Source organism: Anomalospiza imberbis, chromosome 8, assembly GCF_031753505.1.
Source record: "Anomalospiza imberbis isolate Cuckoo-Finch-1a 21T00152 chromosome 8, ASM3175350v1, whole genome shotgun sequence".
In the NCBI taxonomy this organism is placed as follows: domain Eukaryota; kingdom Metazoa; phylum Chordata; class Aves; order Passeriformes; family Viduidae; genus Anomalospiza; species Anomalospiza imberbis.
The window spans coordinates 35,245,611-35,264,819 of NC_089688.1; the positions used below are offsets into that span (position 1 = coordinate 35,245,611).

Consider the following 19,209-nt stretch of genomic DNA (forward strand, 5'->3'; position numbering starts at 1 on the left):
TGTCCTGTGTGAACATGTGTTTATTCCCTGTTGGGTACAAATAGATCCAGTGTCCCTTTTCTTGCTGGTAAATATGAGAATTTTGGAAGAATTATGTATGACAAGGATTGGTAATGAATAGTGACAGTGGCTTTTACAATGATTTTGCATTGCAGTATTAATTTTCTCTGCCTCAGTTTATTGTTCCTCAGACATATTTAATTCCAGAAGTGTTTGAAACAGGAGTGGCCCGAGTAGGGGTTTAGTAAGGAGACACTGGGATTTGTTGTAATTGTGCTCTGCTTTTGGTGCAGAATCTGACCAACGAGGAGCAGGTGGTCATCATCCAGGCCAGGACTGTCCTCACGCTGGCGGAGAAGGTAAGGACCACGGGCTGGGCAGGCGGGGACCAGGGCAGCACTCCTGGTCTGTGTTTGAAGGCACCCAGCCCTCTGAGCAGAGCTGCTGAGGGAGCTGGCAGCCCCACACAAAGGTGCTTCATGAGGAGTGGCATGGGCTTTGTCCCAGCCAGCAGTGCAGACAGTGCTCCACTCAAAAGGCGGCTGAACTCAAAGGGAAGGGCCAGGCTTTGAAATGCGGCTTTTCGGGGAACCAGCATGCAGCTAATTGTGCTCTGCTCTTTGAGCAGGACCTGCCTGCTGGCACAAGCCCTGCTCCCAGGGCCGTGCTCAGGCTGGGCTCTGCTCTGCTCTGCTCCCTCAGTGGCTCCAGCAGATCGAGGTGACCGAGTCTGCGCTGCAGCAGAAGATGCTGGACCTGGAGAATGAGAAGGTACCGGGCAGGGGCCGGAGGGGACATGGCCTGGGGCCATGGTGCTCACTGACAGCCCCTGCCTTGCTCCCCAGGAGCTGTTCAGCAAGCAGAAGGGCTACCTGGACGATGAGCTGGACTTCAGGAAACAGTCCCTGGACCAGGCTCACAAGGTGAGGCTTGTCAGAGCTGGCTGATTAGGACACCTGGGTTGGCTCACTGCCCACTGCTCCGGCCCCTGTGCAATCTGCCCTTGGGCAGTGCTGCTGTGGAGTGCCCCGAGGGCTGCACGGCATCAGAGTTCAGAAATCCTCTGCACCCCCAGCTCACCAGGGCTTCCTCATGCCCAGAATTCCCGGGTTTGAGTGGCCCACCCAGGGTTAGCACCTGAACATTAACTTACTCAACACCAGCTTTAATTCAGCCAAAGCTTCGGTAAAGGGCTGGTAAGGAAATTGGGCTTTCAGTAATTTGTCTTACATTTTAAACAAATGTATTTTACCCTGCACATTTCCTTGGATTTTGGATTACACCCTCTGTACCCAGAGCAGCTGGAGGTATTCTGGGATGTGAAAGTTTGAAATTAAACTGCTTTTAAGTCAGGTTCAGCATTAGCTGATCCTGAGGCATTTCACCCATCTTTTCAGTCATCAGCTGTCTTGTTTCTATCAATGAGAGAAAGGTTCTATATATATCCACAAAAGGCATAAAGTTTCCTCTCAGTTTATCTCATTTTTCCAGTTCCGCATAAACCTAGAGCACAGTTACACTTTCTGAGGAGCAGGGAGTGTTTTTTCCTCTGTTCCTGCCTCCTGTTGGCTGCTTGTGTCTTGAGCCATTTGGGGGAGCTTTTGCTCCGTACATTTTCTGTCCTCTGGGTGATCTTTAGCGCTGATTTTGCCACGTTCTGAGCTGTATCTTGAACCAATGCACAGTGGAAACCTTGGAAAGCACACGAGGCCCCTCAGCCGTGCTCCCAGCCCTATAACACCTTGCAGTGGAATTTCCCTGCCCATGGCAGGGCATGGGACAATTTGTTCTTTAAGGGCCCAGTCTGGGTCGCTGTGGTTCCATCACCTTCTGTCCTGAGCAGCAGTTTGTGCAGCTGAAGGCTGAGTCTGCTGATGGGAAGCAGTGAGTGCAAGGAGTGTGCAGCCCATGCAGAGGGGGCTGAGGGATTATTTGCAGTTCCCTGGATTTTCTGAAGGCACCACACGCGTGTCCCAGGCACAGCTTTGCTCCAGGGCACAAATGCAGCCTGAAATCAGCAAAGGAAGCTTTGTTCTGCCCTGGAATTTGAGTGAAAAAACTCTTTTGCTTTATAAAATTCGCCTCGCTTCCATGTTTCCTTTGTGCCCCTGGAGATGGGGAGCAGCCCATCATGATCCCCCTGAAGCAGAGCCAACAGGATTAGCAGGCAAACCTCTGAGCCTGTCTGCTGCAGGGGCTCTGCTCCAGGGAGCACTTGGCTGGCACTGCTGCTGCTCTGGGGGCCAGGAGGGTCCCCCTGCCCCTCTCCTGCCCAGGTCGGTGCCTCCAGTCAGGGCTGAGGGTTTATGGGGCCCAGCAGGAATCCTGCTATCAAACAGCAGCATTCTGCTGGGACGAGGCTAGCAAGGTGTTGGTGTTGCTGTAAAAGGAAAAGCAGAACCTTCTCCTGAGATCTGATGTGTTCTTCCCCACGGAGATGCCTGGCTTTCAGCCACTTTCAGCCATTTTCTGCCATTTTTTCAGCCATTTTCAGCCATTATCAGCTGTACCACAGCCCCTGCCGTGATGCCACTGCTCTGCTGGGAGCATTCTGCTCTCCTGGCTCTGCTGAGACCCAGTCAGACACCAGCGCAGCTCAGCTGGAAAACGTGATTTTGAACCGGGCTGGATTGCCACCACAGACCCAGCAGGGATTTAAAAGCCCTGTGGATGTGGCACCTGGGACCATGGTGGCCTTGGCAGTGCTGGGGGACAGTTGCACTGGGGGACTTTGAGGACTTTTCCAGCCTCAACAATTCCATGATTCAGTTGAAGTGGGGTCCTCCTGAGGCCATGGGTGCTCTGCAAGATGCCACCAGTGCTGGAGGGGTGCAGAGGTGCCACCAGCTGCTGCCTTTTCTCCTGCTCCGACCAAACTTGCTAGAATAGGTCTCAGCTCACTCCTGGCCTGCCTGGGGGAATAGCCTTTATCCTGGATCCCAGGGCAGCAGACCCTGTCTGCCAGCACCAGCTGCCCCAGGACGGTGCTCAGTGGCCCCAGGGAAGCGTGGCCGGTCCCTCTCCTGCACTTCTCCATCCCAGTGCATGCACAGTCCATTTGTCTGCCTGGAGGGGCAGGGGCAGAGCCCAGCTGCAGGACAGGGTCCTTTCCTTAGGCACAAACCCTCCTGGAGCTGAGGGCTCTGCCAGAGGAAGGGCTGGGAATGTCTTCCCATGAGGCAATTTCCCCTGGCTGGCACAAAATGCTGCACACAGGGAGTTGTTCCTTCTGGCAGGAGCACGGACTGGTGCTGCTGTGTCCTCTGCTGGGCAGCAGAGAGCTGGGACAGGGGAACCGAGGGACTGAAAATACATGTAAAAAATATCTGTAACTCACAAAATGAGTCTTTTATGAACCTCTTTCCTTTTGCCCTTTTCCTGTTTTCATTTTCCCTTCTCCCTTTTCCCTCTCTCTTCTCCCTTTCCCCCTTCCTTTACTTTTTCCCCTTCTCCTCCTTTCCCCACGGCCATCTCCCATCCCCAGGAGGGAGCAGCTGGTTTGTGGGGCAGCCTAGGCTGGGCCCAGGGGCTGTCCCAGCTCCAGAGCTGCTGGGAGCCCCGCAGGGTGGAGGCAGCCCGGAGCATTTTCCCTCTGGATGGAGCTTTCCTGGCGGGAGGCTCGGCACGCAGCCCCTCCACCGCTCCCGTTGCCTTTCAGGGTCGGGTGTTCCGTTCCTCACAAACTCCTCGCCCAACCAGGGACAAGGTCGAGCTGACAGCTTTATATTGTTTTTGATTAGCAAATTCTGGAATTAGAAGCCATGCTCTATGATGCCCTGCAGCAAGAAGCTGGAGCCAAAATTTCCGAACTTCTTTCAGAAGAGGAGAAGGAGAAGCTGAAGAGCGCCATGGAGCAATGGAAGCGGCAGGTGATGAGTGAGCTCCGGGAGAGGGACGCCCAAATCCTGCGGGAAAGGATGGAGCTCATTCAGCACGCCCAGCAGGTGGGTGTGGGCAGGGCGCTCGGGAGGGATAGCCCTGCACACAGGGCAGCGTGCCTTTCCTGGCTTTGTCACCCACGGTGACAATCACAGAGCACTCACCTGCAGCCTGACACCCCATTTATTTCTGGTAGAAGCACAGCACATACAATTTATATCCCCCAAACTAATGCATCTTCCGGGTACATCTGTATTTGGTTGGTTAATAAATATTTTTTTATTTGAAATCTGACAGAGAATTAAAGAGCTAGAAGAAAGAATTGAAGGCCAAAAAAGACAAATAAAAGAGTTAGAGGAAAAGGTAAGGTCATGCAGACGGAACAGCTGCTGTGTGTGCACATGACCATTCTCCATTTCACCTGGGCCAAGGAAACCACCCTAGAGAGAGCTCGTGTGGGCAGTGCTGTGAGAAAGGGGGACAGCTCCAGGAAAACAGCTTGCATTTGCACCAGTCCCCCTGAGGAGGGGAGATGAACTGGTGGAATTGAGTCCTGCCTCCCTGCTGCCCTTCGGGGCAGCCTGAAACTGGGCAGGGACACGGGGCCATGGCCCTGGAAGGGACAGAGCCGAGGGCTCGGGCAGCAGAGCTCTGGGAAGGGGTTGTTCTCCCTGCTTCCCTCCCATCCCAGCCCCTGGAAAGGCAGTGCATGGAGCAGCCTTTCCCAGCAGGAGCGAGGGGCTTTGCTCTCCTCCCTCCCTGCAGCCACGGCTCGTGTCATCGAGCGTTCTGCAGCCAGCCAAAACTGCTGTGTTCTACCCCAGAATGGCCTCAGCTGAGCCCTCCCCTGTGCACTGCACCCTCCAGGGACGGCCACGCTCAGGTACAACAGGGGCTGAGCTTGGCCAGCACCCGAGCCCGAGCCCAGCGCGCAGCAGGGCCGGGCTCGGGGTGTTTGAGGTGTCAGAAGAGCTCAGCTGGGGCTGCCCCATCTCGCCCGGGCCCGTGGCTGTGCCTGCCTGGGCTCAGAGGGGCAGGGGTCACTGTCACCAGCCCAAGGGACACGGGAGCTCTCATGGGCCAAGCTGGGCCCCGAGCACCCAGACTTTACTGCACACTCCATATTTCTTCTCACCTGAGCATTTTGTTGCACTCTGTCTGTAACCACAGCTTATTTCTCAGTTAAACACACTGTAAACTCTTAATCTCTTTCTTCTCTTCCATTTTTTTTCCTCTCTTCTCTCCCCTTTTCAGTTTTTATTTTTGTTTTTATTTTTCTCTTTAGCTTTCATTCTTTGGTCATAGTCCTTCAGGCCACATGCACAAGGTAAGCCCTCGGGTCTCCTCTGCTCTCTCCTCTTCTCCTCCTGGAGCATCTCTATTTTCCCATAGAGAAAAGAGCCTTCCTTTTGCTGTGTCAGCAGGATTGAAGGGTCTCTTGGGCATGCCGGAGAACCCAAAATGGAAATCTCCAAATCCTTTAAAAAAAATGTGAAACCTGGACACTAGCAGGCAAAAATTTGTCAAACAAAATGTCCTTCTTTAGAGGGAAGGACAAGGAAAAATTAAGCAGGCTTAAAAGCAAGGAAACCTCTGGCAAGCCAGGAAGAACCCCCAGTCTGGGGTGGATCCTCTGGCTGCATCAGGGGCAGCTCCAGCTGATCCGTGCTGGAAGTCCATGGAAAGCCTCAGCCCCTCTCCCTGCCCAGCCTGTCCTGCCTCCAGGACAGCAGCCGGGTGGGTTTGGGGCAGCAAGCCATCCATTAGGGTGTGTTCCTGCAGGCATTGTGCCATAGGGCCCCGGGGACGCCCTGAATCCCCCTTTTTCATGCAAACAGGGGATAAATTGCCCTATTTCTGTGTCTGCTGCCAGAAATGACCACGGCAGGGATGGCATGGAGGGAAGCACTCCCCACTAGGAATACATCACAAATCCTTTTTTATCAGTTGTACAGTTCAGCAGATAATTATAAACAGGACCTCACGGAAGTTTTGTGAATGCTATTTTTGCCCAGGTGGGCTTTCCTCTGACTCCTGTTTTCCTCTCCTGTTTCAGCCCCCTGAGGCCACTGCAGCTGCTCCTGCTGTCCTTCCCGACGGGACAGCCCTGCTTCCCGAGACCCACGCAGAGACTTTGCCCTTCCCACCCCCAGGTCCGTCCCGTTCTGTGCTGCTGGCCCTGGGAGGTGCAGCCCGTGGGACTTCCAGCAGGGCTGAGCCAGGCTGCGAGGGCGTCCCTGCCCCGCTGAGACCCCCGAGGAGCCTTTGGAGAGGACAGAACTGAGCGGGCAAAGAAAGGCAGACCCTCTGCTCGTGCCTCTCGTGCAGCCCCGGGCTCTGCCAGCAGCACCCTCACCGATTCAGATACCCTGAATTGATCCGGTTCCCTGCCGAGCAGGTGGCAAATTGCTTCTGTGCAGAAGTGCCCGTGTCCTGTTTGTATGCCACACGGTCATGCTTGTTCCACAGTTCTTCAAAAATCTGTCTCGAAAGAAGATTTTAGGAAGCGTTCCAGAGGAGTAGCTCGTGAAAAGATGCACGTGAGTGAAAATGAAGTGGTTTGTTCCGAGGTATTTCTTCGTTGCACAGGGTATGTCCCGTGCTTTGCTGAATATCCCACAAGCCCAGTTTTAGGAAAAAACATAAAGCTACATTCAGGAAATCAAGCTGTAATTTTTTTTTTGAATTGTCAGTAAACCATGATGAGAAAAAATATGCAATAATTTATAATTGGCCGTCCCTGAACAATGACAAAAGGCTTAACACTGTCCCAGCAAAAAGTTCAGCCTGGAAAAGAGTGAAGTAAACCAGATTATCCCTGATCCACGTGCACTGGGCTGGGAGAGGCAGCAGGAGGGAACAGAAGGTGTCACCTGGAAGGTGCCCTCACCTCGGGGAAAGGGAGCACAAGTCCCACAGAGCCCGAGCCCGGGAGGCTGGCACGGGAGCCAGGAGGGGAAAAGAATCCTCTAGGAAAACAGGGGAAGAGGGGAAAATCCAGAAGAAATTCCAGAGTGTGACTGACCACATTGGATCCACAGCCAAGCACAGGGCTGAGAGGCAAGGCCAGGAATGAGGAAGAAGGCCAGGACCAAGGCCAGGGATGAGGAACAAAGCCAGGACCAAGGCCAGGAATGAGGAACAAAGCCAGGACCAAGGTCAGGAATGAGGAAGAAAGCCAGGACTAAGGCCAGGAATGAGGACCAAGGCCAGGGATGAAGAACAAAGCCTGGACCAAGGCCAGAGATAAGGAACAAAGCCAGGACTGAGGAACAAGACCAGGGATAAAGAACAAAGCCAGGACCAAGGTCAGGAATGAGGACCAAGGCCAGGAGCGAGGCCAGGAATGAGGAAAAAAGCCAGGACCAAGGCCAGGCATGAGGAACAAAGCCAGGACCAAGGCCAGGGATGAGGAAGAAAGCCAGGACCAAGGCCAGGGATGAGGAAGAAAGCCAGGACCAAGGCCAGGGATGAGGAAGAAAGCCAGGACCAAGGCCAGGGATGAGGACCAAGGCCAGGAGCGAGGTCCTGCCGGCAGCCAGGGTCCCATGGTGCCCATTCCCTGGGAGCACGGGCAGGAAGGGATCAGAGCTCTGGGCAGGTAAGATGGGCTGACCAGGTGGAAACCCCTTTATCCTGGGATTCTGGGGACTCTGGAACTCCCTCCCCTGCTGGTCTCTCTCATTTGGGTTAAAATACTCCAGGTGATAACAAAGGAAATACTGAATTTGGTATTGAAATGACCAGAGTCTTTATGTAAATATTATTTAATTATTGGTAATAGTTTAGGGGTTAAATTTCAGTGTGATATAATAACAAATGCTGGGTTTATGTTTTAGATCAGTGGTCACTCTTAACACAAAGTTATTGAGAAGTAATTAAATGCACTGCCAGATTTGTATGGACAGCAAGCAGTCATGCTGCTTTTAAAAAGACATGTTTTAAATGCAGGAAATGAAAATATTTTTCATTTTGCATAGAAAAGACAAATAGTAAGTGGATAAGTATTTTAATTCACGATTTCCCTCATTTTTTTTCAAATTTGTGCTGATAAGGCGTTACTTGGCAGATAAACATGATGGGGAGAGCAGCAGAGAAAGCTGCAGTTGCACAGGTTTTATAGAAGTGTAATTTATGTGCCAAATTTGTGTATTAATTAGGAATTAATTAATTAATGTATTAATTAGGCATCAAACTGTAATTCTGCTGTGAGATGAAGCTCTCCTGTGGGTCAAAGTGGGCAGTGCCCAGGTAGGGGTGGTGGGCACGGGGGTGCCCCACAGCAGAGACCCCATCAAGGGGCACCCCAGTGCAGGGTGCTGCAGCCAGAGGGAACTGGGAGCTGTGTGTCCTGCAGGAGCAGAATTCTGCTTTACAGCCCATCTGATTGTCTCAAGCAGGTCTAGGGTGGTGTTGGAGTTATTTTTTAGTGTCTCTTTGACTTTGGAGACTGGAGGCTCACAGGGGTGGGTAGCACTTGCCTGTGTCCAAATCAATAAGTTGTCAGTTACCTAAGAGAAATTTTTATTTAATATTAACTCTTGCATTTATAGAAGAGGCTCAAGTGTCCATATTTTTTGCCCCAGTTATCTTAATTTAATTAAAACTCCCGGCATTTATTCCAGCTCCATTTGATATTTGTTCATTCAAAGGAAACAACGTGTGGAACGTGCTGGAACAAGTCATATTGAATTATTGTTTTCAATTTCCCAGTGACAGAAGGATGGGGAAAGCACCATGGCAGAGGGCTGGAGCTACGTGATCTCTGCCGTCCCTTCCTACCCAAGCCAGTCTCTATTCATGGTTCTAAAAGCTGCTTGCTGTGTTTAACTGCTGTCTGTGGAGCTGAACATGCCCTGGGGTCATGGGGAGATGCCTCTCCCCCAAAATGCCAGCCATGGTCACCAGCAGCAAGCCAGCTTTAGGTTCATGGTGGACCCACCTATTTTCAGATCCTCCTCTAACCCTTGCATTTCTCACAACAATATAAATTCTCTTTAGAAGTGGCCCTTAATATTTTTAATTAAGAATACATAACCTATTTCCTACTGTAGGCAGCAATTAGAAATACCAGTTTCAGGAGCTCAGAACTTGATGGTTTTATTTAACCACAGATAGGGACATTTCCTCCAGGGGAACCTCCTTCACCACCAGAGCAGGACCTGTCCCCGTGAGCCTCTCTGTTTTGTAGATAGTTCCTTTTCTTTAAATGACCTTGCACACTGATCAGTTGAGCAGCCGGCAATTTGTTCTGTGTTCCTGGTGTAGTCCCGCTGTCAGCAGAGCAGGGGTTTCAGGGTTTGGGGGTCTTTTCCTTCCTTTCAGAAGGGATCAGCAGGGGAGTGAGGAGCTGCTGGAGCTGGAACTGGCAGCCCTGTGTGTGTGCTCAGGCCCTCTGGAAATGACTTCCTTCACAGGGGCACTAACGAGCTCCAGCCCCAGAATGCCAATTGGCGAGTCTGCTGTGCAGGGTGACCCCGACATCCTTGTCTGAAGTGAAGTGTGGGGAAATTCAGGCTGCCAAGGAAACTCCCACTGAGCAAAGGCGTTCCTGGGAAGGCACGGAGGCATTGGCTCAAAAGCTTTTATTCCTTTTTGTGCTGTAAATCTTGCAGGTTTGTCTCTCTCGTGGAGGGCAGGACTGGGCTCAGCAATGAGGAAGAGATTTCCAGTGGGTTAATAACTGTCAATTTGTATAAAAGCAGGGGGTGTCTCCTTGCACGGCGTTGCTGCTCTGCTGTCTCAGGGGCTGCTGCAGACTGAAATGCACGGAAATGACAATGTCAGTCTGAATTTGTGGCTGAGGCGGAGGAGATGGAGGCCCTGGGGCAGGAGAGTGTGGCTGGTGCTGAAGGAGGATCCAGCCAGGTCTGGGCATGGCTGGGAGCTCCTCATCCCACTGCTCATCCCAGACATCCCTGCTGTGCAGAGGCTGCTCCTCCGTGGTTCTGCCAAATCCCATGGCAAAACACTTTGGCACAGACCAGCTGGGATTTTCCTTCTAAGCAAAACATCTGCTTTATTACAGCAGGAACTTTTGGTTGTGCTTCCTGGGCACATTCTGAGGGCAGGACGTGGGACCAGCCTTTCATTTATCCTCTCCACAACTAAAATCTCCCACTCCTGTGTGGCTGTAGGGGATCACACACAGCTCAGAATCCCAGAACGGTTTGGGTTGGGAGGGACTTGCAAGGTCATCCTGGATGGGCAAGGACACCTCCCACTCTCCCAGCTTGCTCCAAGCCCCATCCAGCCTTGCCTTGGATCATTTACATGGGTGTTCCTCTTTCTGTGGGAAGTAGAGAAGAGCTTTTTTGGAGAGTGAATTTGTGCAGCAGCAGCAATTTGGTGTCCTGTGTGCTTCCCCCTCAAAACCCCAGCATCTTCCATCCTTAGCTTGCTCTCAGAAAAAAACCTCCTCACTGTACAGACTGGCAGGGTAAAAGCCTGCTTCACCAAGCTGGTTTTAAAGATAATTATTCATTTCACCTTTCATTCCCCAAAGCACTCCTGGGCAGAGCATCTTCAATTCTCATCACAGCTGAAGGGTTCTCCCCCTTAATTTGGGTCTTGATGAGCTCTTGCATATAATAAGGACACGTATTTTTGTAGTTTATCAAACTCAGCGTTAGCCTGAAGAATTATTCAGCTGGAAAATCTAGCATAAAGTTAGCTTTTTTAAAAGAATGCATTCTGTTTGTAAATGATGTTTGTGTAAATAGCCCTGTCGTGGAGGCGTTGGGGTGCCCAGTGACATGTCTGCACTTCCAGGGCAGCAGAAATCCCAGAGAAACCTCCCCGGGCAAGGAGAACGTGTCCAAGTCACTAAGGCTGTAGTGGCCTCATGCAGATCGGCAGAGGCAGACGAGGAGCTGCTGTTCTGTCGATGGCTTTTTCTGCAGAGAATTGCCCCGGGGGCCCTTTGCTCCTCGTTATAAACAAGGATGCTGTGCACGGCCCCGGCACACGGCAAATGGCCCAGTGCACTGTCAGGATTGTCACCGCTGTCACACAGGGCCGGCGCTGGCAGCGCCGAGAGGGTGCTGGAAGGGGATTGTGAAATACTCACGTCGTCACTTAAAGCCACGTTTCTCGCTTTCTGAAATACGGGGAGGGTCCCGAGGGCTGTGAATTCATGGAGCGCCGGCTCCGGGAGGGCTCTGAAGCCCAAAGCCGCAGCGGGGCGGTGGTGCAGGCACGGGCAGCATGTGCCAGCAGGATGGAGCGGCTCTGTCACCCAGAGCCCCGAGGTCCTGCGGGGTGCCATCAGGGCTGGGTCCCCCCGATGTCACCCGGTGCCTTTCCCGAGCAGGTGCAGGGGAGGCTGAGGTGTCAGCCTGCATTTCCTGCATCAGCTCCACCTGTCTGCTGAGCTGATCCTGCTGACCTGTCCCTGACCTGATCCTGCTGAATGGTCCCTGAACTGTCCCTGAGCTGTCCCTGAGCTGTCCCTGCTGACCTATCCCTGACCCGATCCTGCTGAACTGTCCCTGAACTGTCCCTGAGCTGTCTCTGAGCTGATCCTGCTGACCTGTCCCTGAGCTGATCCTGCTGAACGGTCCCTGACCTGTCCCTGCTGACCTATCCCTGACCCGATCCTGCTGAATGGTCCCTGAACTGTCCCTCACCTGTCCCTGCTGACCTGTCCCTGAGCTGATCCTGCTGAACGGTCCCTGACCTGTCCCTGCTGACCTGTCCCTGAGCTGATCCTGCTGAACGGTCCCTGAACTGTCCCTGAGCTGTCCCTGAGCTGATCCTGCTGACCTGTCCCTGACCTGTCCCTTAGCTGTCCCTGAGCTGTCCCTGCTGGGCTGTCCCTGAGCTGTCCCTGCCGAAATGATGCCACTGAGCTGTCCCTGCTGAACTGAAAATCCAATGTGGAACGAAAATGCTGAGTTTCTCTGCACACATTTTTATAAATATATATATGTGTGTGTGTGTGTGTGTGTGTCTGTAAAATGAGTAGTACCAAGATTTTATCACAGGTAAATTATTTGTCATGGAAGGAAACAGCTTTTTAAACCCCTGCTATTAGGCCTCGAGGGAGCAGCCCTGTTTTCTGCTGTAGCAGACACAGTTTGCAGCAGGTCTGTGTCAGAATCCCCCCGTGCCCGTGGGGGGAGGATGGGCAGAGCCTGACTGTGGGGCCAGAGCCGCTGGGCTCCACTTCCAGCACGGGAGGTGATGCCAGTGCCAGAGCACAGCCCTGCCCCGCCTTGGGTCGCCCATGGCATGAGACCGTGCTGGAAGGTGAGCAGGAATGGTTAAAATCAGCCGTGCTGGTTGTCCCTGGCAGTCCCGACCTGGCCGAGCAGGGCTGGCACTGACGGGCACCGGCTCCGGCAATGCCCGGCATCCCCAGCCCAGCCCCAGCCTCCCCTCGGGCTCCTGGCGCTGCTGGAAAGCTGCAGGGGGCCCGGGAACAGCATTTCAGACTCGAGTCTGTGAATACTGATGAGGTGAAATGCTTTTGTGCTCGTGGGTAGCTCCTCTGCTCAGCGTAGCTCACAGCGTTTGTCAGCATAAATGGGTACGGTCGGGAACGCTCCTTCCATTGGTAAATTGGACTGGAAAACCCCAGAATTTTCCAAGTCAGTATAGACAGGAACACAATACACCATGGACATGTTCACTAGGATGTCCTGTGAAATAGTGCTCTCAATTATTAAATTGAAAATGAGAAATTAAGTAAGAAATTAAGTGGACAGTGAGGGGCTGCTGATTGCTGAGATCCTCAGGGCTAGTAGCCCATCCTCCTGCCACAAAAGCCATGGGACTGTGGCCTGAAATGCAATCAAGAATCTGAATTTTTGCAGAGACTCTGTAGTGAATTGCTTGAGTGTGTTCACCCCCTCACCCCACTCACAAAGGCAGGTGTTAAAAAATAGCATCTTAAAAAAGAAGGTGCCCTTTGTCAAAGCTGGGGGGGCAGCTGAGATTTGTGTAAGTCCATTTGTGTAATCCATTAACTGTTATTACCCTGATCTCTGGCTGCTTCACTGCAGCCAGCAGTTTCCTCTTTCTCACCAGGAAAAAGGGGGAAAGAAAAAAGAGCTTCCTCTTCTCCCCCAGGGACCTGTCCCATCCTCTTCCCTGACATCAAATGTTCACCTTTCTGTGGAGCCTATTGGAACTAAATGGCCACCACTTTCAGATGGTTCAATAACTCCCCTCTGTATTTTATTCTGCTCATGATTTCTCATCTTCCTGTTCTCTGGGCCTCCCTCCCTGCCCTGCAGTATGTCCCAGTGGGTTATTGCATTTGTATTCAGATATCTGTGCACAGGAGGGGCTGGATATGCCATAAATGTCCAGAGGGATCCATGATTCACTGTCCCACTGACACCTCGCAGGCAGCAGCGGGGTCCCAAGGTGTGTCCCAGGCTGAATTTGGGTTTAGCGGGTGATGAAGAGCTTCAGGCTCATCCAGGCACACTCTTCTTTGGGAGAGAGGGCTGAGCTGCCTTAGGGACACCTCCAGCATCGCTTCACCTGCCTGGTAACCCTGCTTAAGGGGCTCAGTGAGGCATTGCCTTGGCCAGTCCAAGTGCTGCCTGGTGGTTCTGGTGCCTTTCCTTACTCCCCAGACATAGCCCAGCTTTTCCCAGCAGCCCAGGATGCTGTCAGGTGCCTCCCTCAGCCATATGGCCCCTTGTGATATATATAAACAAACATATATACGTGTAAATAAGCATGTAAATATATATACATAGATAAAGATGAATGTGTAAGTATATATCTCCTTCATTGTAGCCTTGGTAAGAGGCTGTGCTGATGAAGGTGATCATTCTTCTTCAGGAACTTTCATGACAGGACAAGGAGTAATGGGTTCAAACTAAATCAGGGGAAATGTAGCTTAGATACATGGGATAAACTCTTCCTTGGCAGGGTGGGCAGGCCCTGGCACAGGTGCCCAGAGCAGCTGTGGCTGCCCTTGGATCCCTGGCAGTGCCCAAGGCCAGGCTGGACACTGGGGCTGGAGCACCTGGGACAGGGGGAGGTGTCCCTGCCATGGCAGGGGTGGCACTGGGTGGGATTTGGGGTCAAAGCTTCCCACCCAAACCATTCTGGGGTTTTGTGATTCCTTCTTCACATGAAATTTGATCCGTAATTTGGAGAAATTGCATTTCTGCATTGTTCCCTTCCGCAAAGCTGCTGTTTGCCACAAGCCACGAATGCTCAGACGCACAAATATCAGCACTCCAGCCGTTACCATTTTCAAATGCCGTTGTCCCAGTTTTACAGCTCTCTGGAACAATTGGCTGTCTCCGGCGGGAGGCAGAGGGGTGAGGGAGGGGTAACTGTGTCTTTGCGGGGCCGCAGCCGCGGGAACCCCGGGCAGCGCTGCGGGGCAGCGCCGCGGGCTCCGGAGCGCTGCGGCTCCGAACGCGCTGCGCCGGCCCCGGGCGCTGCCAGGCGGGGAGCGGAGCGAAGCGGATCTGGAGCACCCCGCTAGCCGCTCTCGCTTCCTCTCCTGTCATCGGCTTCTCGCTCTCTTTGCAGGAATTGCTTCTGAAATTCGCGGGGTGCTGTTGTCACCTGCGAGGGGGACGGAGGAGCCACCGGACCGGCAGGACCTGGTCTGGTGGGAGGTGTCCCTGCCCACGGCGGGGGCTCGGAACGAGAGGAGCCCGAGGCAGCCCGGGATTCTCTGCCCTGCCGGCCGGGCGGGATGGGAAGGGTTAACCCTTTCGCCGCACAGTGGCTGCGCCAGGGAGGGGATTCAGCTGCTGCTGGGGCCTGGGAAGAAGAGACAGGGAACAGGGCATGGAGAAGAGACAGGGAACAGGGGATGGAGTAGGGACAGGGAACAGGGCATGGAGTAGGGACAGGGAACAGCTGATGGAGAAGGGACAGGGAACAGGGGATGGAGTAGGGACAGGGAACAGGGGATGGAGAAGAGACAGGGAACAGGGGATGGAGTAGGGACAGGGAACAGGGGATGGAGAAGAGACAGGGAACAGGGGATGGAGTAGGGACAGGGAACAGGGGATGGAGAAGAGACAGGGAACAGGGGATGGAGAAGGGACAGGGAACAGGGGATGGAGTAGGGACAGGGAACAGGGGATGGAGTAGGGACAGGGAACAGGGGATGGAGAAGAGACAGGGAACAGGGGATGGAGAAGAGACAGGGAACAGGGGATGGAGAAGAGACAGGGAACAGGGGATGGAGTAGGGACAGGGAACAGGGGATGGAGAAGAGACAGGGAACAGGGGATGGAGTAGGGACAGGGAACAGGGCATGGAGTAGGGACAGGGAACAGGGGATGGAGTAGGGACAGGGAACAGGGGATGGAGTAGGGACAGGGAACAGGGGATGGAGAAGGGACAGGGAACAGGGGATGGAGAAGAGACAGGGAACAGGGGATGGAGAAGAGACAGGGAACAGGGGATGGAGAAGAGACAGGGAACAGGGGATGGAGTAGGGACAGGGAACAGGGGATGGAGTAGGGACAGGGAACAGGGGATGGAGTAGGGACAGGGAACAGGGGATGGAGAAGAGACAGGGAACAGGGGATGGAGAAGAGACAGGGAACAGGGGATGGAGTAGGGACAGGGAACAGGGGATGGAGTAGGGACAGGGAACAGGGGATGGAGAAGAGACAGGGAACAGGGGATGGAGAAAGGACAGGGAACAGGGGATGGAGAAGAGACAGGGAACAGGGGATGGAGTAGGGACAGGGAACAGGGGATGGAGAAGGGACAGGGAACAGGGGATGGAGTAGGGACAGGGAACAGGGGATGGAGAAGAGACAGGGAACAGGGGATGGAGTAGGGACAGGGAACAGGGGATGGAGAAGAGACAGGGAACAGGGGATGGAGTAGGGACAGGGAACAGGGGATGGAGAAGAGACAGGGAACAGGGGATGGAGTAGGGACAGGGAACAGGGGGTGGAGAAGAGACAGGGAACAGGGGATGGAGTAGGGACAGGGAACAGGGGATGGAGAAGAGACAGGGAACAGGGGATGGAGTAGGGACAGGGAACAGGGGATGGAGTAGGGACAGGGAACAGGGGATGGAGTAGGGACAGGGAACAGGGGATGGAGAAGGGACAGGGAACAGGGATTCTCTCCTTTCGAGCCATTGGCTGGGCTGTTCTGCTTCCCAAGTGTGTTTCCCAGGTATTCCCCGTCCAGCTGGCGCTGCTCTCATGCCTGGGTGTGAAATGGGAACAGGGACACAGCGCCAAGGAGGGGGCACGGGAAGGGTCAGGGCAGCTGCAGCAGCCCCCTCCCACCTACAGGCACCACGTCCTTCATGTCACTTCTCCTCCCCTGGGGAGGTGGAATTTGGCTCCGTGGTTATTAACTGGTCCTCTCAGAGTTTGTCAGATGAGGCAAATTTTAAATTCATCATTCATCACGATCATCACCATATTCTGAGTGTTACCCAAAACTGTTAGGGGAGTATTGCTTAAGGAAAATGAATGATTTTATGTGTGGCAGAGCCTGGAGAAAACAATACATTAAACATTTAATAAACTATCTCTTTTTTTTCAGGGAAAAAAACAGTAACTGGCTAAGCCTACTCCAACTTAGACTTAACTGAGAGCAGCTTAACACAACCCAGCACAACCTATGGAATGGAAATGTTGTAGATTTTGGGATTAAAAATCCCACGTGGAGGAGAGGGCTACAGCTGTAGTTAAACCTTGTGTTTATTTTATCCTGTAGGTACCTGCGCCACTGGAGTTTATAAAGCTATGGAGAAAACCCTTGATGCTGAAATTCTTCAACCTCTTCCTGCACTTGTACATCGACCACGTTTTAACCCAGCACAGGGAGCTCAGCTACAGAAAGAGAAGGAAGGGAGCTGGCCAGAGAAGTGCGGTATTTGAACCAAAGGGATGCGATGTTTTAAGGCCAAGGTTGTGGATTTTGATATCAGCCTGTGATTCTGTCATGGAATTGATTTAACAAGCTCCGATTCTACCAATACCAGTGCTGGGATTCTGGGATGAGCTGCATTTTTGCTTCTGCATTTCACGCCTGAAACAGGTTCATTTTGAGTACTACTGAAATACTTCATGTCTGTATTCCCTGGAAGCCCTGCAGGTGGTGGTTGAGGTGACAAAGAGCATGTTAGGAAGTGGCTTGAGTCCTTCTCATGGCTCTTCATTCAGGACGTGCTCTTGCCTGGTGTGTTCGTGTGTCTCAAACACCGGTTCTGTTTTCTGATTAGCGTCCTTGATCCTGGGGGTTTTAAGTACAAAGCCAATTGTACAGGACAGGTCTGTGTGTAAATAAGGGATTGTGCTTATCTATATGTCACTATAAATATGTATGAAGTTTTGTACATAGGAAAGAAAAAAATGGCTCAAAGAATGTTTTCAGAACTGTGTCCTCTGTTTAAATGCACAGACAGAAGATTGCCACCCATGTGCTCCCTCCCTCTCTGGGAAGGGATCCCGCTGGTTCCGCTTGCTGCCCGCGTCCCACCGGGCTCTGTGAGGAGTTTGTGGTGGCCCGGGGCCGGGCTGGGCTCTGTGTGAGGAGTTTGTTGGTAGCCCGGGGCCGGGCTCTGTGAGGAGTTTGTTCTTGGCCCGGAGCAGGGCTGAGCCGTGTCGGGTCTCGGCTGCTCCCTCCTCACTCTGGCCCCTGTGCAGCTCTGACAAACACCGCTCCAAGCCCCGGGACCGCGGTGGGGCCGTGCCCCGGCCAGGGCAGCAGCCGGAGCAGGGGGTGCCACGGGCCTCCCCTCGCCCCAAAGCCGCCGCCGTGCGTGCGTCAGGCGTGGACTTTTGTTCCAGCTGCTGGAGGATGTGGCTGTTACTTCCAGTATTCCGCTCTATTTCTGTAGCCTTCAGTGATTCCTTGAGTGCCTTACATGGCTTGTGGACAGAATTCCTGACCAGGAGTTGAAAATGCCCCTGGACCGACGCCGGCTCCTTCACAGCTCTGTGCCCCTCGGCCCTCGCCGGCAGCGTGCACAGGGAGAGCTTTAGCTTCGACTCAGGAAATCGTGGTGTGAATATGTGTATTAAACCCTGTATGATGTGCTGTACAGTTTATAAAAAGGGACTATTGTAAACTTATGCAAAAGTCACAGAGAAAATGGAGGCTTTTGGTCCGCTGGCTGGCGTGCCGTGACCCGTGTCCTCTAATCCTACTCCAGAATCATATCCAAAATACAGAGCGTTGGGTTCAGTGCTGCAACAGCAACCACCAGCCCGAAAACAGGGGCTGGAGCGATCGACTAGAGAATTTTACAGATATTTTTGTATTGTGATTCCTATGATATATATCGAGAGACTTTCTATTCCTTTGTAAAATACATACATTATTGTCAACTTTTAATTAAAAAGATCTGTTTTAAACCTTCAAATTAGATGAACTGGTTTGGGGTTGAGGGGATGGGGAAGCTGGGCTGTGACACCGGCCATCCTGGGGGACCGGGAGATGCCCGGCAGGGCTCGAGAGGGGGGGCGTTCACCCGATCCCCGCGGCAGCCAACCCCGCGCTGTCTCTGCCATCACAGACGCTGGGAGATGTCACCTCCCGGTCGTACGTGGGGACGGGCACGGCTGGATGGGCACCGGGAGGGGCGGGGGTCCTTGTGCGGCTCTTAACGCGGCGCTGGGCTCTCCTCCCCAGGGCGAGCGGCTGCGGGAGCGCAGCGGCAGCGGGGGAGCGCAGGGCTGCGGGCCCATGTCGGGGCGGCAGGAGGAGGCTCTGCCCGCCTGCTTTGCGGGGCTGGGTGCGGGCAGCCCTCGGCCGCGGCAGAAGCGCGGCGGGATGTTCTGCAGCGTGGAGGATGCCTTCGACAACAAGACGCTGAACTTCTCCTCGCTCGCTGCCTCCGGGACAGCAACACCCGTCGGGGGGCACCGCCGCGACACCCAGCCGGGACCGAGCCCTGACCCCGGCCCCAGCCCTGACCCCGGCCCCGACCCCGGCCCCGACCCCGGCCCCGACCCCGGCCCCGCCGCGGCCGCGCTGCCCCCGAGAGCTCCGGCTGCGCTGCCCGACGGCTGCCGGCAGGTAACGGGACTGCGCCGGGACAGGGGCCGGGGGCGCCTCGGCGAGCCGGCCTGGCCGAGCCCGCGCCGGGAGGGCGAGCGGGGACCCGTCCGGCTGTCCTCCTGCCGTCCTGCCCCGCCTCGTCCCATCCCGTACGGTCCCGTCCCGTGCCGTCCCGTTCCATCCCGTTCCATCCCATCCCGTTCCATCCCGTTCCATCCCATCCCGTCCCGTTCCATCCCGTCCCGTGCCGTCCTGTTCCATCCCGTTCCATCCCGTCCCATCCCGTCCCGTTCCATCCTGTTCCATCCCGTCCCGTGCCGTCCTGTTCCATCCCGTCCCATCCCGTCCCGTCCCGTCCCATCCCGT

The 19,209-nt window shown here is 53.9% G+C and overlaps 1 protein-coding gene and 1 long non-coding RNA gene across 16 annotated transcripts in view; both read left to right on the plus strand.

The window, feature by feature from the left end:
- The window catches only part of JAKMIP3 (Janus kinase and microtubule interacting protein 3), a 54,261-nt gene extending 48,087 nt beyond the window's left edge, over positions 1-6,174 (plus strand). For 9 of the 14 annotated variants that reach the window (XM_068198367.1, XM_068198368.1, XM_068198370.1 and 6 more), the window contains 7 exons: positions 294-359; positions 703-771; positions 846-923; positions 3,741-3,944; positions 4,177-4,242; positions 5,134-5,206; positions 5,936-6,071. In XM_068198367.1, coding sequence (XP_068054468.1) covers positions 294-359; positions 703-771; positions 846-923; positions 3,741-3,944; positions 4,177-4,242; positions 5,134-5,184 — 534 coding nt within the window. In that variant the 3' untranslated portion in view covers positions 5,185-5,206; positions 5,936-6,071. Of the gene's footprint in view, positions 1-293; positions 360-702; positions 772-845; positions 924-3,740; positions 3,945-4,176; positions 4,243-5,133; positions 5,207-5,935 lie in introns of those variants that run through there. The other 5 variants (XM_068198371.1, XM_068198372.1, XM_068198377.1 and 2 more) reach the window with 3 other exon arrangements.
- An 89-nt stretch (positions 6,175-6,263) lies between these two features.
- On the plus strand, positions 6,264-18,205 carry LOC137478468 (uncharacterized). 2 transcript variants are annotated; one of them, XR_011001592.1, is made up of 3 exons: positions 6,264-7,037; positions 7,231-7,480; positions 16,555-18,205. It is a non-coding gene; the product is annotated as an uncharacterized lncRNA (long non-coding RNA). The 2 variants fall into 2 exon arrangements; XR_011001593.1 differs by having other exon boundaries at positions 7,262-7,480.
- The last annotated feature ends 1,004 nt before the right edge of the window (positions 18,206-19,209 follow it).